Genomic DNA, 25,125 nt, shown 5'->3' on the forward strand with positions numbered 1-25,125 from the left:
TTTCACTGACTTTGCTGAGTAACTCTGACAGGCTCAAAAGAACTACGGGTATTTCTGAGCTATTCCCACCTCTTAAATCCAACACCTCTAAAAGCGAGTTTCTTTGATTTAGATCAAATAAGCATACAAATTACCCTACTGAAAGGCTTTCCTTCAAGACTAAAGCTTGCCATTATACTTTAGGGTATATAAAATACTTAATTCCAAAATTAGAAGATGTAAGGTTCAAGTTTCCTCTGATGACTGGTTGGGTGGTGTTTTTTACTTTATTCAGGGATTAGCATTTAAGATTAGATCAGTTGCTGGAACAATCATCATATCTGCAAACTTTCAGGGATCTATGAGTCTTATGCTATGATTCCAAGAGCATGCTAACCTTACTCCTTTGAACAAAGGGTATGATAACCTCAAGAGCAAGTTTCCTGTTGTTATTTACTGTCAGTCAGAAATTTTCAAACTAAACTACACAGTTCAGTATCAAGAAAAAGTCTAACCTTTATTAAAAAACTTTTTCACGTGCAATGCACTATTTTTACTCTCTAGGTTTTGAGTTAAGTTTTGGTTTCTGTCACAACTACTATTATAAGCTATGCAGAATAAAATTCTGGAAGACATCACTGTAACAGAAAAGTCTTTTTTAGTAATAAAGCTGCCTTAAATAAAAAATAATAAATAAAAGGCAGGAGATATTACCTGAGAAGAAAGAGAGGAGAAGAAAGTGGAGATACAGTGACTAAACTTGAAGGGGTTGGGGGTGGGGCAGAGGAAGGCATAAAATGCTACCTAAACTTAAAAAAAAACCTAATTCATTTTCATATCCTACATGGAAGGAGAACTTCAGTCTGAAGTAGTGTGGGTGGGACTTACCATCAAGTGATCCAGGACTGACAGCTATGAACTGCCCCAACTGTATCCATAACAGGATGAAGCAACTCATTAATAACGGATTGGTGGATATGGGAATGATAAACACTACTATACCTAGAATTGCAGGTACAGATTAGGGGGAGAAAGAAAGAGAAAGTTAGAAAATACTACGCAGGAAATACAGTCAGCTCAACGGTCCCACACTCCTGACTTCCTCATCATTCTCAGAGAGGTTAACCATAGTACCTGTGTTTCAACTGAATTTTGTTAACAACACCAGCTCTTATTCAAGCACAGAACATGCACCATCGAGCGTGATCCAAAGTTCAACGTGGAAGTGTAAAGGATAAGGCAAAATATCTCACTGTTACAGTGTTAGCAGCTCAACTGGAAAATGCACAACAAACCGAACTTCAGCACTATCCAGTTTTACACTCCCCTACCATTCATAGATTAAAAGAAACAGGGATAGAGAAGCCATAATGGTATCTTCACCTGTTTTTATAACAGAACAGGACCTTTGGACACTATTCTTGCAAGGACGAAGGCTCAGCTCACTGGATACTTTTTAAGAAATCCTCCTGTGATGGCATTTTTCAATTAATATATTGTATCAGGAAAAATAAAAAGGATCACTCTTAACATAAGGGATATCTTACACTGAACCTTACCTTGAAAGGTTTGTCCCCACTGTGTGTCAGCATATGCCTCTGCAACCAACTTTGACTTGTTGAAGGTGTATTATATACTTTGCAACCTTTCCACAAGCAAACAAACACCTAATAGAGCAAAAACGTGGTAAGTTTACACAGGTCAAAGAAAACAGTAAAAAAAAAAAACTAAATATTGGATTAGCAAAGAAGTCTGTTTTCACAATACAAAGTACTTCAAAGAATTCTGAACAATATCCATTTATTTTGCAACACACTTCTCCTATCTCACCAAGGAAGAAATAATTACAACCGCAAGTATTCAAAAAAATCAGGTCACTGGAATAAAATATCAAAACACAGATGCTCCTGCAGATAAGCAAAACCAAGAGCCACAGCATCCACTGCAAAGAGTTTGTGTTTGCACTCAACATCTGTATCCACTGGATGCTGAGAGAGAAGATTTTTAAATGACAAATTTACATTTGCTAGGTAGCAGATACAGAAATAAAATAATTTACTCCCATAAGCAATTAATAATTTTATTCTTTGAACGTGGAAAAGTAAAAACTCTTAATTACAATACAGTTGTTTAGATACCAGAGTTTTAACCTTATGGAATACCAGACACCTCTGGTTTAGGGCCTTATACTCAATTCCTGATGAAGAAAGTTAGAATTTCTCATAGGTTTCAAAATCTATGGGTGTTCTGTGATTACGGTGTACAGATCAGCCACATGCACAATCGTTCATTAAGGGGAGGAGAACTTACTCCTGCTGTTTTCCTCTCTGCTCTCACTGTGTCTATCTATAACTATAGAATAAAAACTCTCCATGAACTTGCCTTTCAGTAGAATTTCCTCAACAGGTCTGTGCGTGAAGGGAGGCACAGCCCTAATTTGTAGCAGCAAAATAGTCCCGAGGAACAGCATTGTCCATAACACAGGTTTTCAGAACTGCAGGAAACTAATTGGATTTGAGTTTATTGTTCTCTTTTGGAGATTAAAAACTCAATCTTCAAAAGATTGCATTTTCAAAACGAAAAAGCAGCCGCAGGAGTGCTATGTACTTGTATAACATACAGATAACCTAGCTTACTAACACAAAGCTGCCTGTCTGTAGGACTGATCCAGACCTACTGACTGACACATAAGGCCCAAGCCCCTAAACCTTTGGTGTCTGCTGCTCCTGCATTTTGAGATTCCCCCAAAGCCACAGAATTGGCTCTGCGACAGCTCCATAACTGTCCTGATTTCTGTTTCCATCAGAAACTGCAGGCTTCAGGACACTCAGAAAAGGAGCATTACTATGAACTATTGCAGAAATGCAATCCCTCCCAAAAACAAGGACTTGTTTTTACGACAACCCGCCACAGGTCCCGGCAATGCTTCTTGGGAATCCTTGTTAAAAGGCTGAATCCAAAATATTTCTGAAAAAAAATTTTTTGGGAAGTAAAACTATTTTGCCAAAAAGTTTCCTGGGCTCTTCATGGATCTATCTGCTTTGGTTTGGAGCCATTATCTGAGCTTGGAAAGATACATTTTACCATACACGGATGCTCATCACATTGCTTTTAAGTTCTCAATAAGCAGTTACAACCCCCACCTGTCTTCACATTTAGTCACTGTAGTCAAGTCGTATCTGAAATCCCACCAAAACTACAAGACCATCATTTCTAACACCGCTTAAACACCTGACCAGCAGGTGGCAGTCAGACCCTTGAAACTAAGCAGCCCGGATCAGATCCCTTCCATAGCCTCCCGCTGGAAAGTTTTCCAAAAAAACAAACCAACTCCAGTAGGGACATAACAAAGTGTGACCTGAATGCTACAGCTATTAGACAGATGGTGCTTCCAACAACCTCCTCTTCCAGACAGAAAAATACGGTCAGGCATTTTCTTAATAAAAATATTCACAAATCGTGTCACATTATTTTTTCTTAATAAAAATATTACACATTAATCGTGTAAGTGAATAGAAATACAATTAAAAAACCCAACAAAAAAAAAAAAAAAAACCAACCAAAAACCCCAAACCACCACACACACCCCACCCTGAAAAATCTTTCAATCTTTTTTTGAGAAATGAAAAGGGGCCATGGATGGGATGGCAAAGATCCCCTGAGATGCAGTTCTGTGAAAGCCCACAGGACACCGATACACCTCATCCATTTCCTTGTTTTGTCCAGGATTCATATAACACTTTTATAAACCTATGAACAGAACTACAGAAATCATTTCATGAGTGACTAAAAAGCTAGCTCACTGGATGGATGATTCTGCTTAGAGCTTGGACCAAAAAAAAGTCACCAAATACGAAGCTGAAAGTTCAGTCATATCAAAAAAGATTAGCTAAACACAACCAGAGTCACAGCTGTCTCAGTGACACGACTACATAACAAATTATTTAAAGTAATGCAAATTGGCATTTTATTTACATGTCTTATTCACTCAAGATAAAGTGTAATGGCTTAAAATTTTACTTCTGGAGAAGTGACAGGACAAAAAGTCACAAGACAATAATGACTCTTCTAGGTTGAGATTTGATATTAGCTCTCCAAGAAATTAAAGAGCTGCCACATACAGCACCAAAAGCAGGCAGATTGCTTGCGTTTGATGTAAAGGTAGTTTACATGACATATTCCAGGCATCAAAGGTAATTTGGGAGCTTGAGGAGGGCAGGAAGTTAAGTACAGAGTTGAAATTACTCTACTGGAAGATGTTTTGAAACATTAAAATTGTGAGACCAACGGAAATGATATGATTTGACCAGGGATTAGACTGAAGTATACATGATTATATATGCAACTCAACAAAAAAAAAATACTAGATGCAATTCTATCGAAGGTATACTTGTACTAAAGACAGAGCTGTTTTAGTAAGACACTGTTCTCTCGAGTCAATGAGTCTTACATCTTCCCTACTACACCATCCGTATATATTTTACCTCTAGTGAGACTCCATTTGTAAAAATAACCAATGTATGACTTCACCTGAGTTCATATGCAGGAACACGTACACTGATAGTTCTGAGAAAATTAATTCCAAGTATAAGCACTTAAAGATATACCACCAGCTTCAGGATGCTGAGGTTAGCACATCTATCAAAAACCTGATAGCCTCAAATCATTTATGAAAAATAACATACTATCTTCTTAAAGTTAGGCATTCAACTAAAACCACAGAATACCAAACCAAGTGAACCACGCAAAAGACAACAGCTGAATGCCTAATATCAGACTGCCAGAGGCCCATCGTAGTTTGCCACTACCTATGGAACTGATACTTTAAAACATAAAATTTGCTACTATCATTGAAGAGTAAAATATTGGCAACTAAGAAAGAGGGAGAAAACAAAAAGCAACACCAACCCCTCCTCGTTGGCCATCCACATGTATGGAGCGAATGTGATCTGCCAAATCCGGGCTGGAGCTGAAGCAAGCATGGCAGTGGTCCCAACAGCAGTTATAAGCAATGCTTTTTGCAGAGGAGGCAGGAACTCCTTGTCCATTCATCATAACTGGCGTTGAACGCCCACTGGAAATTGTGCTGTCTACGTCCATAATAGTGCTGCTTATGCTGTAAGACATAAAAGAAAAAAAAAAGAGAAAGTTTATATTTGTTGCATGTTAACAAACAAAAATCATAGCTCTGTGGTGTTGTTTCACATATATGTATACAGGTTGAAAAGAAATAAATTGTTTGTGTAAGATTTTATCATTCATCACTTTAACTGTAACAAATGTACAGTCAGGAAATAGCTACCATTACTTGACAGTACAACTTCTTCTGGACACTGGCAACAAAAGGGAGATATAGAAAATTCTCCCATTCACTGACCTGTCAAAAAATTAACTCTCATGTGATTAACAAAGTTATTTTTAAGCTACATTAAACAGCCATCCTTTATTTTTATTTCCCATTTTTATTTTATTAATTTTTTAATTTTATTTTTATATTATTTATATTACTTATTTTAGATTTTATTTTATTTTTATTTTATTTTCATTTTTTTTATTTTATTTATCTACCACTCACACTAGATCCTTAAAAACAATACAGCACTGAAGTTCTACAGAAGGTTTAAGGTACTCCCACACTTGCCCCAGCATGGTGTCCATCACATGCATGGTCTAAACTAATGCTTTTTGTTCTTTTTGTTTGTTTTGTTTTTTAAAAAAAAACTTTCCAGAGAAGCAGTAGTGGGAATACATGGCCAGCAGTGGTCATTTTCATCAGCCATTCTGCTCTGTATTTCGTCAGACACGGAGCCATGTATCAAACTGGACCAGAAAAAATTGCAGAGTGTTATCTTTCCATATATAAGCAAAAAGTATGGAAACGGATGTTCTTCCTGGATAAACATTAAAAAAAAAAAAAGTGTATCAGTACCTATTTAATCTTGTGAAACTGTTCACTGCCTTTTAGGACCTTTATGTTTTTACATTCCACAAAGCCGCGGCATTACAGAACAGGGCATCTTTGAAAGGACCTCAGAAAATCAGGTGGTCAAATCTGCTCAAACAGGAGCAAGTGACATCAGATGGCTTGTGGTCTTGTCTACTGGAGTTGTTAATGGCTGTTTTCAAAGGCTGGAGTTTCTGCTACCTTTCTGAACAATTTTCCCAATGTCTGATTAACCTCATTGTGGGGGAGGGGGGAAATTTCCCAACATCTCATCAGAATTTCCAGTGTGGCAACTTCAGTCGGTTGCCTCTCACCCTTGACAGCTCTAGAGTGCAGATGATTCTGGCTCCTCCTTTCAGGTCACTGAAAACAGCAATAATCCTGCCCTTCTTATCCTAAAACTGAAGAAACTTAATCTCTCAGCCTTTCCATGCACAGCATTTGATTCAGCCTTCTAACCATCTTTGAGATCCTCCACCAGATCCTCTCCAGTACATGACTATCTGGGATAAATCCCAAACCAGTCACAGTAATCCAGACAGTAATCTGCCCCTCTACTCTGCTCTCGTGAGACCACACCTGGAATACTGCATTCAGCTCTGGAGTACTGGAGCTACTGGAACGAGTCCAGAGGAGGGCCACAAAGATGATCAGAGGGCTGGAGCACCTCTGCTATGAAGACAGGCTGAGAGAGTTGGGGCTGTTCAGCCTGGAGAAGAGAAGGCTCCGGGGTGATCTTATAGCAGCTTTCCAGTACTTAAAGGGGGCCTACAGGAAAGCTGGAGACGGAATTTTCACAAGGGCATGTAGTGATAAGACACGGGGCAATGGCTTTAAACTGAAAGAGGGTAGATTTAGACTGGATATAAAGAAGAAATTTTTCACTCTGAGGGTGGTGGAGCACTGGAACAGGTTGCCCAGAGAAACTGTAGATGCCCCATCCCTGGAAGTGTTCAAGGCCAGGTTGGATGAGGCTTTGGGCAACCTGATGTAGTGGCAGACGTCCCTGCCCATGGAACTAGATGATCTTTGAGGTCCCTTCCAACCCAAACCATTCTATGATGGTTCTATGATTGTCTTAATGGTGCCAATTGACCATATAGATACACTTTGCCAATACACTCTAGTATGCAGCAGTAATTTTTACATAGGTGCCTTTACATACTCTTCTGAGCAAAGAGCAAGGGGAAAAAAAAAAGTCTAATTACATTAAAGAAAAAAATATAATATTTTCCTATTTAGCTCTACATAATATTTGTAATCTTCTAAATTTATCATAGCCCTTTTCTCCTCCTCCTCTTGAACATAATTTCTATGCTAAAGCATTCTGCTTTTAAAAGGTATAGGTGCTGTTCCATATGTTGATCATCACAGTTTACATACCCAGTATTGTTCTATCACACGCTTTGAGATGGATGAAACAAAAACTACACCATTATTCAAAATTTGAATATATCATTAACGTTTGCTCTTTTGCTCTAGAAGCCTTTACTGGCAATTTCTAACATTATCTGTATCTTCTTTAATCACTACTCTGCTAGCAGTTTTTTCCTGTGATAGATTTTGAAATCATCACAGATATTTGCCTTGGTTAGATTTCTTCCCCTCACCCCTCATGTGCATTTATCAATAAAAAAATGTCTTGCCTTAGTCAAAGTAACAGAGTCTCGTTAGCAATGCTTTCCAGTTAAGTTTTAGTTTTAACCACCCTCAGTAACTTGGTTTCATGAGCAAACTCTAATCTGAGAGATACTGGCAAGGTAACATTTATGAAAATGCTGACTATCATATCCCAAGCACAGATCCCTTAAAAAAAAAAATCTTCTTCCAACCCATTAGTCTGTTGTTTTTTTTTTTTTATTTTAAAACAGTCTGTTTTACTGTTATTAAAACCAACCAATTATTCTTAGGCCTTTGTTTTCCAAGTTAAAAAGAAAGTTTTTTTAGCTTTAATAACAGTATATCATATACATACTGCCTAAATGCTATACAAATAACACATGGATTTTTTTCTCCCTTTCCCAATTTCAAAAAGCTTTAGCAATTTACAAGGTGTGACTTCTACCCATGAAAGTCACATGAGATCATTGCTGCTACACAGCGTTTTTCCACGTGCCCACTATTTTTGTTTTCTTCCCTTTTCTACACCCTGGATATGCACAGCTTTCCATGATCCCTCCCCAACTCTCCTTCGCCCTGCCCTGCCCCCCCCCAAGTACTCTTGGTTCCTTTCATGACATACAAGCTCACAATCTGGGACTAGCAAATTAAGAAACAAGGTAGCCAACAGAGGCCTATAGAGATGGGTTTGAATCTGTTCCATATTACTGCCTTTCCCAAAAAGTTTATTTCATGTTCACCAGAAACCTACAAAAAAAAGACAAAAACACAGCTAGCACTGAGCTGAAGCTACCAGTCCCCACAGCTCTGACAGCCACAAACTACACCTACTGGTAACAGTAGTTTAAGATCCCTCTAGGAAATTATCGGAAGCTTTACGCGCAAAATATGTTGCAAGCAATCCCAATTTTTCCACAATGTCAGGCCCAGAACAGATGCAACTAGCAGACTGACATCCCCTTCTTCATCAGCTGATGTCTAAGTCACAAATTATCCTCCAAAGTAAAATCGGTAAAACTGTGTTATGAAAGCAAAGTTTACCAATAGGATAATAGGAAAATGGAATAAATAAATAAACATGGCCTCTACACACACCTGAGTTTGAGTTATCCAAATACAGTTTTCTCACAATGAGTACTTGGAAGAGTGGTTCCAACAGGAAGCTGCTTAGCCAAGGATGGCAAAGCACTGCAGACACAGCACGCATGCGAGAGCTGCCTCGGACCTTTTCACGTGGATAAGTAACTCTGCTCCCAGCTGAAAGGTACCAAAGTACCGTACTTTATAAATACTTTAGGCTCAAACTTCCAAGTCATTTACAGAGTTTCTACATCCACTCACAGCATTTAATATCATTCTTAAAAAAAACCCACAAATGAACATAAGCAAACTTCTGACGAAGAAGACGTATGGTGCTGGTGACCACGAGGCCAGACCACAAAGGGCAATTCAGCACAGTTCTCTCAAGGGTTCCCCAGTTTTGCAGCCTGGTCTTTAGCAGGAATGCAATGAGAAAACATAAGCCAGAACAAGTTCGGAGAAAGACTGGGGCGGGAGCAGGAAGGGCAGAGAGAAGTGCACGCTCACGCCGGTGTGTGTTGCTTCTCTGCTTCACGGGCACACAATCTGGCTAATTTCGCTAAGCAGAGATTAAAACAAACCCTCAAACGGATGAACCTGTAGCAGGAGAGTTCATTTCATATTGCAAATGCAACACAACATGCTTTGCCAACATTATGATATAAAAATCACAGTTCTCTAATTTACAGCCTAAGGAATGCAAATACTTTGACTTTTGAATATGCTATCCTACATAATGGGTACATTTTCAGAGAAAAATACGTAAGTCAACTAGTAATACTGATCCAGCAAAAGATATTCTGATAAGCAGGGTTATTAATGACATGATAAACCTATAACACTTAGAAAGCTGATTTAGTTACATAGTTTAAATGTTAGCTTGGTCTGGTTCCAATAGCTTAAGTGTTTGCTAAGGGCTAACAGATTAGAGTTGCATACACAATATCAGAACTCACTATCACAGGAACTGGAATACAAAAAGGTTGCCCATAGCACTTAAACCGAGTAGTAGCATATAGAATCTCTTGGAAATTGAGGATGAAGTGCTACATTGAACTGTGACTCTATAATCTATTCAAGATATGGTCTAAAAAGGGGAAAAAAAATGTAACTCAAATCCAGTTTAGTGATAACAGGTCAATAAAGAGTACAGACAAATAGTGCTGTAACAGGACCTACTAGACAAATAGCTAAACTGCTAATAAAACAAAATGGTTAGGAGTCAAACAACAAGAGATCACTGGTTTTTGATGGTTCTCTTGATAAGCTCTGCCAGAATGAAAGAAACTCACTGCCCTGATACATTTCTTCTCTAGAAATAACCTGTTAAAATAAAAATGAAAAACACTTTTTTTTTGTTTTCTGTTCCTCCAGAACCAACATATTTCAGGTGATCAGGCGCCTCAGAGTACCGAGAACGTAGAATTAGTTTCTGTCCTTCTCACTTAGTGAGCTCTGGAGCACCCAGGAAAGAGGTAAAGACTGCAAAGAGAATCTGTGAAAGACCAGCAACATCCTTCCTCTCTGTCATAGCGCCCGGTACAGCTCGAGCACGTGTGCACGTTCTCTAGTCTTCCATACACTGACAAAATACCAGGAAGCTTTTCAGAGAGAAGTCTGTAGTATATATAGCATCAGAGAAGACACTGACTCAGGAAGTCTCTTGCCCTTGACCTGTTACTTCAAGATGAAGCGGAAAAACGATGGTAAATTTTACAGCTGAGCTCTGGCTGCTGCTAAGTCTCCAGAAACTTAACTGCAACACTGGTTTTGTTAGACCTGCTGATTCATCCACTTTTTTGCTTGTTGGGATTTTAGAATGGGTGTGAGGGCAGGACATACAAGTGGGAAAGATGTGTGCGCACACTCTTCCATCTTATCTAGTCCACTTGAGTGTTCTCCTGACCAAAAAGTGGAAGCACATCAACTCAGCTCAAGAAGGGCTGGACTACTGAAAGAGTGTCTGTGTATCTTTCAGTCTATGAAAGGGGCTTTTCAATCCAATCTGACTCCCTATCTGCTTAGGATGATCCAGGAGAGGGAAAGTTCCTTAACAAAGGGAAGGTACTAATGGAAATTACATCCTTCTGCTTTCTCATTTGAAATCCACAAAGCCTTTAAGTGGGAAAGTAATAATGTGCATCAAAGAGGAGAAACCAGCAAAGTAAGGAAAACATGAGACATTCTGCCAAACCACTGGTAGCAAAACAAAGACACTGAAACAAATTTTTAGCTAAATAAGTTAAAGCGAGTTTTTCTGCCTTTTTCTAAGCCCTTTTTTCCCCCAAGTCGGGAGATCTGTTTAAACCTTGACTGCCACTATCACAGCAGAATGACACGAGTAGAACATAAGCGCTTGTGGCATTCTCCTATTGCTGCTGACAGACAGGTCCGGGTCTGCTCCCAAGCTGCAAGCAGGCTCTGGCTCCATTGTAACGGATCTATAGACCATAGCCTGATGAAGAACATTAGACATTTGAGTTTCAGAGGGTTCAGCTCAGGGGTCATCCCAAACAATGAAGCATCAAAAACAGTCACTGCTGGAGAGGGCCTGCATACACAATAGTTTTTTTTAAGAATCACCATTCAAAAGACCAACTAATTACTAAAATTTTAAACTGTTACAGCAAGCACAACATAGTCTTCGAGCTTATGTTATCCCTACTTCCATCCTAATCCAAGCACCAGAATCGACTTAAAGTAAAAATCACAGCTCTAGAGGCAAGAACTGAATGCCTTTCTAACATACCCTTATTAAACCCACACCTCATTTTACCAAGTCTGCAAACACTGGCAAACAGTGCCCTCCAAACGCAGCAAGGTGGAACGGAAAACAGTCTTCTCAGAAGCATGAGACCTTTTCCCCTCCTCTTACAACTTCTCCCTTTACCAAGAGATCAACAGCTTTGAAATGATACTGACATTTAAAGTGTGTTCGTTAAGCAACAATATTAGAGCAAGCTTAAATGGAGGCATCACTAACTCAAAGACACTGTTTCAGGTCTTATTTTCACCTGTAACAACTTTACCTGTAGCTAGAAACAATACATGTTCATAATCAAGCCGATTAAGACTTTTTTAGCATCGCTTTCATGTTAAAAGGTTAGTACCTGCACAATCTGTATGTGCCTGTGAACCAAACACGTCTAGCTCATTAAATCCAGTACAAACTGTATTTAAAAACAATCCTGAAACTGAAACAAAAAAATAATAGCAAAAAACTTATATGAAGTTGCAAGTCATTTTCACTTTATAGAGAACAAAAAGTTTTTCAAACATTTGAGGTCCTGGGTTATTATTTTCCTTTAAAGAGCAGTCATGTAAATATGAGTATTTTCCATAAGGAAAAAACCAAATCTCCAAATTATTACCAATTTAAAATGAAAAAAACCGTTTAAATGCAAAAATTTCAAACTGCAAAATTTGCCACATGTGCATTTGGGCACTAATTGTTATGTACAGTTAAATGCAAATGAAAATATAATGAGTGTGTGATTTAATGCATTAAAGAAAACAGTGTATCATACATCATTCCTGACACACGCTTGGCTCTCCAAGGAGATCAATTTCCTCACTACTGCAAGTAATCCTTCCATTGAATTTAATGAATGGAATGCCCACAATTTTTTCTTTCCCTTTTTCTGTTAATCTTTCACAACAACAGACTAGAAGGAGTATCAACAAAAACAAAAGAACAGCAGCATAATTTCATTTTTACTTTCCATGAATCCCCATTAGCAACTGTCCACTTGAAGTAATAAGAGAGCCAGACACCAAACACATGCACAAAAGCCCAGTCAATTTGCTATTATACTTTCAATGTCTGCTAAACATACTCCCCCTAGACCTTAACTGAAGTAACCTTCCCTCAGGCAAAACTCAGACCTAACAGATGGGCCTTATACCATGCCCTTGAGGGTCAACAAGCACTACTCCAGCCTGATCAACAGGAGCTCATTTCGGAGTTACAGCACCTCCACCGAGAACGCCTAGCTTCCAGTCCCCAGATGATGAGCAAAGGGCTCGGCTGACTTCAGCTGACACCAAGGGAAACGGCTGTGACAGATCCTACAAAAAATAACCTTATCCTGTAAAGCATCAAATTAAAAACAAGTGGAGATTCCAGGAACATACATGGCAGGGTCACTAAAACCAACCTACTCAGGAGCCATCACGCTGCACAACTACACTAATTCAAGTGAAGAATGTTAAGGAAGAGTTTCTTCTGAAGTGGTAATCTAGTCACAAAGCATCGAATCCACAGAAGATTGCCTCTAACTGGATGAAAAGCATAATTAGCATTCAAGAATCCAAATACTACAAACCTCACTGGAAGTACAGGAACATTTTAAGGATAAAAAAATATCCTGCCAGTTTCTTCAGCTTTCAAAAGTCAGCGAAATATCCTGTCATTTCTACATGGAGCTTCAGCAACATTGCTCCAAACCACATGAGGGAAGCTTAAGAAAGAAAACTGAACTGTAACACCCAGATAAAACAAACTCGGATAACAGAAACACTGTGAATGACAGTAATTTCTTACAGCAACCTCAAGGGTTAAAAACTCGAATCCAACAGAAAAGCTTTTACCACATGGAAGACTAAATCACAACTAGGTACTAATCCAAAAAGAAAACAGACAGCATCAATCACAGTCATTCAATTACAAATGTCAAGTCGAAACAGAACAAAAATTGAAAGAGAAAAAAATTACATTGCTAGTAATACATCCCAGCACCTCAATATTTTCATTGCACTAGGAAAAGTCCAAAGTGAAAACAAAATCTTCACAAGTTTCCCCATTATTCTATTCCTTTCCAAGACAAGGTGTGGAAAACTCTGGTGTACAGGTCTGGCCAAAGGAAGAGTTCCACAAGAACAACAGACCACCTACCAGTTTTACAGTTTTTTGAGGACACCAAATCCGAAGTGATTTACATTCTCTACTTGCTAATGTGCTCAATGGTCAAACGAACCTAAATCCTCATAAAGCTTGAAAACGATCAAATTATCAATTCTGAGCTCACATCATTGATAGGAAGCTCCTCCATCTGTTCTATTTTTTTTTTTTTGTAAAATCTCCATCGTCTGCAAACATGAGAGCTGCTCTATCTTCTCCAAGAAGCATTACATGATTGACTTGTACTTTTTTACGTTCCACCCAGCAATGTGAATGGCAGACCAAGGCTGTTAAAAACTGCAGTGGGACAAACGTCGTTCCTAAGAGCTAACAATTCCGACAGTACAACTGAACTTGATACAACTGATTAATAACAGACATTGATACACTGGCCCCTAAATGAAAGCAGAGGAAGAATAAATTCATATGGTTTTGTACTAAGATTTAACTTTTGCTGATGTTCAATGAATATTAAGCAAAGTTTAAGGCCAACCTCTTTATGAAGTTGCGATAAGAACAGCTGGCTCAGGGTACCAGTATGCAATGAAATGCAGTGCTCAAGGCAACTATACACAAGTGTCCAAACAGATTTAAATTAATCTTTGCTTTTTGCTCTCCGAATGATCATGCCAATTTAGAAGTGAGATTAAAACAGATCTTCAGAAAAATGAAAAGATCACAAAACGTGAGCAACCGCAACGAGCCAGCAACAAAGTCTAAAAGTTTAACATTTGCCTGATCTTTTTTGTTCCTCTCCCCATCTTTAGTGAATTTGGTAACAGATATACACCTACTACTAAATTTCCATGACTTATAAACTTAAATCCCCAAATCAAAAATTTATATTTTGCACAAGCAAAACAGTTTGCCTTATTTTAATGGATGTCGTTTGACTGTGACATAGAAATGCCATAATGCTTTAGAGCTCCCACAGTTTCTTTTCATCTAACCAGCAAGTAATTCAGAGAGAATCTTCAAAGTAGCCAGAAAATAACTTCAGCTACCGGCATTTCTAAGGGTGGGGTTTTTTTTTATTATTTTCCTGACAAAAACATTCATCTTTAAACAGAAAGTAGCCAAAATAATTTCATGACTAATAATGATCAGTTTCTGAAGTCAGGAAAATCTACCGTCAGTAATAAAAAAAGAATAGTATGTGTAGATAAACCACCATCAAAACAAAACCAGAAGAAAAAACAGATTGCCAAACACTAAATGGCTGCCAAAGAGAAAGACAATTCACATGGCAACAGGAAATTAGAATACCTGGATCGAAATAATAAGCCAGAACTACATGAAGTGAAAGTCCACCACTGTGTTTTAAAGGCAGTACCTTCTGTTCACTTATGCTCTTGCAACTCCCATCCACAAAGATCCCTGACATCAGACAGCACAGGTGACTCCATGGCTCTTCATAGGCAATGGAGGAAAAACGGGATAGGCAACAAGTGCGTATGTCAGCAAAGTTACTTTGTGAAAATGAGGGAGAATCAACCTAGCAAGTAAGAGAATACTAAAAATTTAAGAGGGAAAGAAAAGGGAAATAGCAGCATTTGGTGGCTAGCATTTTCCAGAAGCACCTTCAGGTTCTTCATACCTTTAAAGAAGTAAAAGCAACATTAAGGCAACTTCTGGATAAAGGAAAAAAGTCACGTATTTCCAGGACTATATGATTTAAGAGAGTACCCGTACTCACTTGGAAGCACTTGTGCTTCTGAATCACTCAGGCACTTTTTTTGGAAATAAATCTATGCTTTACACAGATTCAGTTATTCTAACAAAAGCTTCTTAAAACGAACAAGACTCAAAAAGTATTCATAAATCAATCTTAAAAACAAGTCTGCAAAACTCTTTATTGAATATCTATGTAGTTATATGACTACTAAGAAATCAACGTAGTGGAAAATAAAACAGTCAAGAAATAATTTTATACAGCATGATGAGTGGTAACATTAGAAAACTTGTTTTGAAATTCTTTTTGAAGCAGCAGCTTATTTTAGAGTAAAACTACGTCTAGGTTAGGTATAAATAACTAGAAAAGGGAGCAACACTGCAAACACTTGGGATTGATAACATAAACCCAGGGAAGATAGAAAAGCTTTTGAAGACAGAGAAATGGAAGGAACTTAAAATAACAAACATGCACAGGAAACAAAACAAGACTGAGAAAGTGTGTTATGAATCACCACCTCTCCAGAGCTGTTTCCACTGCTCTGGATCACTCACTTCGATTATTCAGATTGTCAGCCCTGGAATATTTGGGCTTATAACGCTTACATAACACAAACGCAGGTTATCCCTGGATTTATAGCCCTAGATTTGTACAGAGGAACAGGTGACACAGCAACTTGGAATGCCAAAACGTCAGAAGTGCCATAACAAGAGTGTAGCAGATTGAACATGCTTGCCTTGTGATATGACAGCACAAAGACTACATATGCAAAAGGATTACACAAATCAAGAAACTGTAAGTGGTTCTGCCTTAAAGATACAAATAAAACCAACTTTCATTTCTGGGAACCGCATTATCTTCAACCTGATAATCTCCTTGGAAAGTTAGGGAACAGCAAGAAGTGGTTCATAATTTTCAATCTGTACTGGTAAAGCAGTACGTTTACTAGCACAGCTTAAGAGAAGTACAGAAGAAACACACTCAGTCATTAAAAGCTGACAGAATTACATTTTATTTTTCAACTGTGCTTTCCATTCTAAGAACTACAGTAGTCTACTCAGCATTGGAAGTTAACAGCCCTTAGGCGCAGTGGCAAGGAAATTTCACCTGCTATAATACCCTTCCATCCTCAGGATACCTTCTCTCACCCCCATTCCCAGAACACAAAACGCAGAAAACGAGCAGAAGACAAAACGATCAAAGAAAGATGCCAAACTCCCAGAGGAGACCTAAAAAAACCCTCCAGTTCCAGTTACCACCATGTTTATGTTCAACTTAGTAGAGAATAAAAATATATATAGATAGGATAGCATTCTATAAAGTAGCAGCCTTGCCTGTTCAAATCTCAGTGAACAGTTGCTACTTCAACTATTAACCAGGTATCAAAAGCAGAGAAACCAGCAAAGTAAAGCTCCACTAATTGTCTCACTTCATAATAGAAAGGTCATAAATTAAGGTCTGATTCCTGTTCTGCTGGACACTGAATTAACTACTTCTTGTACAAAGTGTCTAATCTAAAACTTGGCATGCAAGTTAGGCAAAGGAAGTCTACTTAAAGACATGCCAAAAGTAGTTTTATTTCAAATGAAAAAAAAAAAAAAATTTCTCTGTTTGCTGTGTATATAATGAAAATACTTTCTTTGCACCTTTAAGATTTTTTTTTTTATTTGGAATCTAAGTTATGATTACCAACAAAAAAACTATAATGATCAAAACAAGGACTTTACTGCGATTTTACATGGGAACTAGTAATTTGTACAAGATGCTGCATGGAACAACGTTAAGATTAACAGTAAGTGGAGATTCTTTATTCTGTATTCTTATTTCAGTAAAGTATATTTAATAAACAATGCTACCACTATATATACCAATAATCTTGTCTTTTACAAGTCCCTCAACTCAAACAACTTGGGCTCATTTTGCTCCCTCTGACATTACACAAACTATTTGAATTACAGCACTCCTCTACGGTGCATCACAATGACAACAGGACTTTCAAGATCATAGCAAATCTTCTGCTTTTCTATCACTATCAAATATCTTTGCATGTACCTTAAGTAATCCTCTATTAAAGAAAGTATCCATTAAAAATTACCAACTGAAGTTTACCAAAATATATTTATCTTAAACTCTATAGTAGAGAAGAAAATTAGATATGGGAAAAGAAATCCCAGGTCGGTTTTGGTTGTGGGTTTTGTTTTTTTTTTTTCATTTTATCGCCATGAAGGGAAAAGTACACCAGCATCTTCAGTGAGAGGTTTCCATTTTTTTTCCCCCAATTATTTGTTGTTTTCTAGTTTTGCAAAATTACAATATGAGAATTGTAAACACTATCTTAGTACATCACAAAACCAATGATAAATAATAAGCATTTATTTTTAACAAGAATTTGTTTTCAAAAAAAAATTTATTTGAACATGTTCATATTCTAAATCTGAACAACTCCAGAGAGAATGCATATAAAGTTACAAAAAAGAAACAGTTATATAGATAGATAACAAAACAAAGAAACCTCTACCTCGAAGAATCTTCTAAAACTACCACTTTTGTTTTCTGCAAGTCATGCCACCACATTTTTTAATAGCAACTGGGACAGTGGATAAAACTCACTGTTGACACAAAGGAGTTCCTTACACTTTTCTGTTCCCTTCTCCCGTGCAAGTTAACTGGAGATTACATTCTCACCTGGTTCAAGGATTCCCTGCAATTACTTGGCTCCTTTATGGCACAGACCAATTCTGCACTTTCTTTGGGTTAAGCTCTCGCTTTTTCCTAAGGCTATTAGACATATCTATTCCCTATCATATTGCATATTGCTCATTCCCCCACCATTATTCTCTAACCAGACAGCGTTTTTCAAAAAAGATGTAAATATATTAAAGCTATTGGAAAGCTGTACAGATTTAAGCAGGAGTGTTTATGGTGGAACGTTTCCACTGCACATCTAAAAAAGTTAGTTTTACCTGTGACCAGCTCCAGAAATGTATGATGTCACATCTCTGCCACATGGATGCTGAGGCTGCACATAATACCCAGTTTAACTTAACTGGAAAGGGGAAAAGGAAGTGGAGGGGAGGGAGAAAAAAGAAAAGACAAGACAGTTCTTTCCACTACTGCCTAGGAAATTCCCTGAAACAACCCATGGTCAAACCTCATGTTCTGAAGTTACCAGACTGAACGATGCCACAACCTTAAAGCAAAATGCACATAGACCTGTGTGGATGTCCAAATCCAACATAAAAGCAATACCATTTATCTCTTACACTGAAGAGGAAAACGTTTTTCTCAAATTCTATGAAGTATATTTACATCTTTCTACAATAACTGTAACAGCTCATTATATCAAGCTCTTTCATCTAGTTCACAAAAAGACCTCATGTTAACCACTCAATTATACCAACCAACAGCTTGAGTAATAAAGATACTCGCCATACAAAATATCTGGGCTGTTTTGTCTTCCCATCAAAAGCTATTTTCTTCAGTGCCAGGAAGGCCTGAACACGGCCATTACAGAAACAAGGGGTTTATTTTGCAATTTGAAAGCAAATAACAGCAACAACAAATGCCGCCAGAAACACTGGAAATATAATTTTCAGCAGAAATTTGGAAACCTCAGGTAATCTTCTCTATAGCCGACTCTGACACGTCAATATTACAACACACTCTAAAAAAAAAAAAATCTAACGACTTAACCACCGTGCCCTAAGCGCTAATGAATGATTCTTCACTTCCTGGGTAGGAACAAGTGAGAGTATGAGCAGAGAGAGGCCTGAAGCACTTTTTAATATTAGTATCAATTAATATTAGTACCTATTAGTACCATATGATTATATTTCAAGTTTACTATTCTGCCTTCACAAAAATCACTCGTACGATTCACGTATCACTATCTAGTCAGTCTTGAAGATTCTTCACTTTTAAGAGCTTAAAAACTAGATAAAATAAAGACTATATTCAAACCTTTAAATAACTAACATTTTAAAATCAGCATACTTATTACAGGTTGAGAAGGCCTTCATTTTAAGCAAGATTAGGAAAACATAGCCTAGATCCTGGATTTTTCATGTCTAAATCTCTCTTCTTTCGACCTGTTAGTTTCAGACCGCCTCACTTCACTCGACAAAATGAACAAACCTGACAATCTGAAGCATAAAAACGTTTATTATTGAAAAACTTTCCTGAAACATCTGTTTTCAAAACTGCTCATCTATTACATAGGAACAGAATAACAACATCTCTAGAAATACTCTACAAGTCTAACATGGTTAAGATACCTAAAGGTTTCCTTAAGTATTACTGAGTATTGTTTGAGTCAGTCCCTCCCAATAACCGACTCTGTTGGTGAATAACAGTAAACGTGCAAAGACTGAAAAAAAAAAAGAAAAAGAAAAAAAGAAAGCCTTACAAGTTACACATGAGAACTGCCCACTTTGTGAAAAAGATGGACATTAATTAGTGCTCTGCCTGAGGGAAAGATTACTACATAGGTCCAATGACAACCTGTTACATTTGGCCTACCAGCGAGAGTCAATCAGCACTTACATACCAGTCAGCAGAACAGCTGACACCTCCAGCACAAACATGTCTTCAGTGCTTCTTGCCTAGTCGGTAAGAGGAGGGTGCGAAGAAGGGTAAAGATGACGTTAGAATGGAAAAACAGGAGTAACTTCTAGGTGAGAGTATAAAGATGCAAGACAAATTCACAAGGGTGAACAACAAAGCCCTTCATAGAGCTTTACTATTTACTTATATTTCTGCTAAACATCTTATTGCAATTGCAAGATCCACCACTGTTCTCTAAATCAAACCAAATCTGATAACGAAACTCTTTCAGATCTAAATATATTTCCATAATAAACTTTCCAGGAAATAATACTTAAATTATTTCACTAATTTAACACTAGGGTTTGTAAGTAAACACTGTAGCTCAGCAATAACACACCAGTGAGCTGCAGACACATCTCACTGCATTCAGATCAGCTGATTTACGTCCAAATCCATGTGCCTGCTTAGGTTCAGCTTCAGTACTTGGGGCCCAGTGCTGAACTCAGTTACTGTGCTCACAGGTAGATGAGCCATTATTTGTTCTTTGTAAGTCATATCAAATGTTTCTCAGCATTGTAATAAGACCAGCGGCTCCAGAGCACTCTGGGGAAACACATCCATCCTTTCAGCATGTCTGAAGTTAGGGAAAGGTACAAGAAAATCACCAGCATTCACAAGCTGATAGTAGTCTTTGTCCTAACTGTAAATCTGGAAGATAACTAGACTTGAATGCAGCCTATTATTATTGAGCCAGCTGATTCGAGTTTGCTCCGAAGTCACAGAGAAACTTCACAACAGTAGTGGGAACTTAGCGCAATTCCCAGGAAAAACCTGGAATGATGACAGATCAACAAGATACCTGGTAGTCCTACAGTTATTACACTCAGCTCTCATTACTAATACCACTGAGCTGAAAATGCCATCTGGTTATCCTAGGCATCAGTTTGGGTTTTGCTTTTTGGTTTTCAGGGTTTTTTTTGGGGGAAGACAAATATATTTCAACAAAGTACAGTCTGCCTACATCCATGGAAACAGGTGGTTAAGAGTCACCCTAAGTTTCAGGGCATCAATACTCAACATGATATTTGTTTCTTGTGTTGTTACACTTACAATTTCCCTACATTAATGCCCAAAATTATTTATTCTATTCACAGATAGTCTCAAAATACACTCAAAATGTTGTTAGCAATAGAAGTTGCTGAGCAGTAGTTCCATTTTCATCCTATGCAAGATTTTCTCGTTCAGCTGGTTTACTTGTAATTTATTTTATGTTTGTTATCACTGAACTAAAAATCAAAGAGAGAACACACTGATAATTGTGGAGAATGATAAAGACTGCACGCAGGGCAACAGGAATTTGATCACCCACGGAATTCAGGCCCTCTCACCACACCCTTTTATTTATTCAAATTTCCTAAAGAGGAAATGAGAAAAAAAAAATCCCAAGCCTAAGGGCACGATAGGAGTGTTACCAAACGTGCCTACAGGAGGAGAATCTCCAAGTACGCCCTTCTTCCAGCTTCCTCTCGCTTAACCCAGGGACTGTGAATTCAAGCATGTTAGCTCAGCCTCTCTCTTTCCTTTCCTCTCTCTTCCCTCCCCCAGGTAATCTTACTCTACAACACACTGCGAGAAAAGACAACGAGTTCCTTCAAACTTCAGAGACACAGGTAGTCAGCAACGGTCATGAAGTACTGTACAATACACTGTTTCATGTAAAACATCACTTAATACATAAAATATCATTCTCTAACCATTACAGAACTTACATTTCAATGCAGAGGTGACCAAACCAACGAATGACTAAGTCTTTAAGGTTTTTAATATGTTATTATAAACCTGTACCTCCACCAGTAAGTCTAAACTGCTCCCAACTCTCCCCTGGTATTTCACCATCTCACCCCACGTGCTCTCCAGCCCTTCAGCGCATCCCCTACCTTTTGTGACACTCCGCTTGTCTGTCCGATAGTCTAGAAGGTACAAGGTTATGTTCAGGCTGGCTTCCAAGCAGCAGCAATCATTTGGACCAGTAGGTCACACAAGTGACTTGCCAGACTACACGTAGCAAAAATAATAAAGCGTTCTACCACGCTGCAGTGAGGAGTGCACACAAAATGAAATTTTCAATCATCAAGAATAACAAATGGCGCTCTTGGTAGCATTGCTCTTTTCCTACTCAACTCAACAAGCAGGCTTTGAAATTACAGCACAAAATTGCCTCAGCGCTCCAAGTTTTCAGCCTGGCAGTTCAAGATAAAACTTTGCAAAGATTAAAAACAAGGCGCAGTCCTTATTTAACCATTAAACGCAAAGAGTTCCACTCTCCAACTGAGTCTGCACGAACGCTACTGGGAAGAAGCAATGATGAGTACACATACAGATTTAACTGTGTGACGACAGCAAGAGAACCATGAGAACAATGACGGAGAAAGAAAGTAGCACACCAGCTCTGGAGTGCACAAGTAAGGCATAATGACACTGTGCTTCCAGAAAACCCCTGCAAGTTATTTTTGTTGTTTCCTCAACCCACAAAGTGACACGCACTCAGATAAGATCAGGATTAGATTGAGATTTTAATTTGATGAAAACCAAAAAAATATTATCTTAAAACTCCATTATGTACCTGTCATTCTTCCAGAAGCCTGCTCCCATACTTAGGCGATTTCACATAAATCAGCGGGGGGGGGGGGGGGGGGGGGGGGGGGGGGGGGGGGGGGGAACAACAAACCAAACTCAAAACCCACCCCCCCTTTCCATCTTGCACAAGTCTGCAAGAAAGAAAATGTGACTCCTATGAGTCTCCAAAGTCAGAGGGAAACTAAAGAACTGAATTTTTTTTTTTCTCTCTCATCTTAAGACTTTTAGGTCAATTACATGGTTTTGGGAAATTGACTCACAAGGGTTTTGTTTGTTTGTTTTCAACGCTTGAGGTTAGATCTAGTGATGCCCCACTTCTGAAACACGGGTATTTGTATAGCTACACAGCATTTTATCTAACATAAATTCAAAGGACGTTTCTGGACCAAACCACATAATTCTTCACACTTAACAATGAATCTTAAGAAAGCCCCAAAAAAATTCTAATTGTTACTTAACTGTAATTCTAACAGGGACGCCTGATATTTTATTTTGCTAAATTGAAATTAAAAAAACAGCACAAGTTTCTTAAGCTATTTTAAAAGACTAATTAGGAGCCTACAGCATTTTAAGACTACTCTGCTGACCATTTTTCGTCCTATTTTCAGTTTGTCAATTAAACCATTGCACACAACATCCAAGAAAGCCATGAACATAAGCCATGTTCTTTGAAACGCTTGACTCAGTAAGCTCAACCCGATCTGGAAGGCACAATTCAACCACGTGTGAGAATCTGGTTGTGCCTTTTCACGAGAATCAAGCTAAAATCTTGGTAAAACGAGACGCACACCTCTAACGTATGAAAAACTAAGAAATAATCTTCACGTTTACTATTACAGAACTCATCCAAAGATGACTTTGAGCCTCGAATTACTGAGCCTCGCTTAATACTGTGAATACCTAACACGGAAAGGCTGGTCTCCTTTTTATTTTAGTGAACTAGATTATTATTTCCCCCCCTTTTTGCTGTAAAAGGTTACCACTGGGCTTTCTGCCTCTAGTGCAGAGCCCCTGGTGCGGGTAAATAAATCATCCACACATTATTTCCCATCCTGAAGCTTTAGTACATCCCGTCCGCGCGTTAACGCAAGATACGACCCTAAAGAACCCCCAAAAGCTTTATCCGACCAAAAAATATAAATCAGCAGCTTCTGCGGAAAGCAGCGAGCAAATACCGCCGCCCGGAGAGGCAGCGCCCCGCGCTCGGCCGGCAGCGGGGCCGCTCCGCGCTCTCCGCCGAACGGTGATGGCTGCGGCTCCGGCAGCCCCGCGCCCGGTGCCGGGGCGAGCGGGGAGCGGCCCCTCCTCCCGAAAGCAGCGAGCGGGTTTTCGGGGGCGCCTGGCGGAGCAGAAGCCGCGGCGGGGGCGCCGGGCCCCCCGCCCCGCCCGGCACAAGTTGGCCGGGGAAACCTGTGGCTGCGGCCCGCCACCGCCCTAACAGCCCCCCGCGGCCGGGAGAGGGGCCCGGCGAAGAGAGAGAGGCCCCTTCGCCGGTGCGGCGGGGCGGGCGGGCCCGCCGGCGCTGCGAGCCGGGGAGGCGACCGGACATGGCGCCCGCCGGCCCCGGGACCAGAGGGACCCTCCCGCTCCCCGGGGAGGGGCACCGGCGGCGGCTACGGGAGGCCGGTACGCGCACTGACCTGTCCTCCGAGTCCATGCGGCTGAGGGGCTCCCCGTCCGAGGACATCTCCAGGCTGCCCCGCCGGCCTCCCGACGTGGCGCTGCAGCTGCTGCTGCCGCTGCTGCTGCCGCCGCCGCCGCCGGTGCCGTAGCCCTCGTCGCCACCGCTGGACACGCTGCTGGAGCTGCTCCCCCCGCCGCCGCCGCCGCGGCCCAGCCCGTCCTCCTGGCTGCCCCGGGGCCCTTGGGCTCCTCCTTGGCGTCGGCCTCGCTGCTGCCGCCGGGGCTCAGCGAGCGGGTCTCGTCGCTGCAGCAGCCGCTGCTGGTGCTGCTGCTCCCCACCAGGCTGCTCTCCTCCTCCTCGCCACCCTCCTCCTCCTCCTCTTCCTCCTCCTCCTCGTCCTCGTCCTCCCCGTCCCCGGCCTGGCTGGCGCTCTCCGGACTCGGCTCCGACATGCTCTCCGCCTCGCCGTTCAGCAGCAGCAGCGCCTCCGTCTCCGCCGCGGCGGCCGCCGCCGCCGAGGACGAAGGCGACGACGAGGATCCCGCCCCAGCAGCAGCCTCCTCCTCCTCGGCCGCGGCGGCCGCCGCCTCGCCGGGAAGCAGCCCCTCCGGCTCCGCCATGTCGCTGCGAGCGGCCGCCATGGCGCCTGCGAGTCGCTGCGAGCGGAGCGGAGCGGCGCGGGGCCGGGCGCGCGCGGCGGCGGCGGCAACGGCGGGGGCGTGCGCGTGGCCGGTGCGCGCGGCCGCGCTCCCCCCCCTCCGCCCCGCGAGCTCTCGGCCCTCCGCACCCGCACAATCGCGCGGCGGCGCGAGCCGCAGAGAGGAGGGGCGCGGGCCGCCGCCGCCGCACGCGCTACGGAACGCGCCTGGGGACAAAAAGCGGGGAAAAGGCGAAGTGGCGGCCGCCGGCGCGCGGTGCGGCGGGAGGCGGCGCGCGGGAGGGGCGCTTAACGGGCGGGGCGGCGGCGGCGATCGCGTCGGTCGGGTCGGGTCGGATCGCATCGCGCCATCGTTACTCACCGCGGCCGGGGAAGGGAAGAGCGGTGGAGCGCTGCTGTGCGGAGGGGATTCCCTCGGGGCGAGCCCGGGACGGGCAGCGAGGCGCTCCCGGCCGCGAGGCGCAGG

The 25,125-nt window shown here is 40.8% G+C and overlaps 1 protein-coding gene across 1 annotated transcript in view; it reads right to left on the minus strand.

Moving 5' to 3' along the window:
• Window positions 1–24,642, minus strand: part of AEBP2 (AE binding protein 2) — a 51,753-nt gene extending 27,111 nt beyond the window's left edge. The window contains 4 exon segments of the mRNA XM_086610590.1: window positions 1,539–1,646; window positions 4,888–5,095; window positions 24,018–24,243; window positions 24,246–24,642. Coding sequence (XP_086466716.1) covers window positions 1,539–1,646; window positions 4,888–5,095; window positions 24,018–24,243; window positions 24,246–24,642 — 939 coding nt within the window.
• Window positions 24,643–25,125: the final 483 nt, after the last annotated feature.

This window comes from Tauraco erythrolophus, chromosome 4 (genome assembly GCF_009769465.1).
Source record: "Tauraco erythrolophus isolate bTauEry1 chromosome 4, bTauEry1.pri, whole genome shotgun sequence".
NCBI lineage: Eukaryota > Metazoa > Chordata > Aves > Musophagiformes > Musophagidae > Tauraco > Tauraco erythrolophus.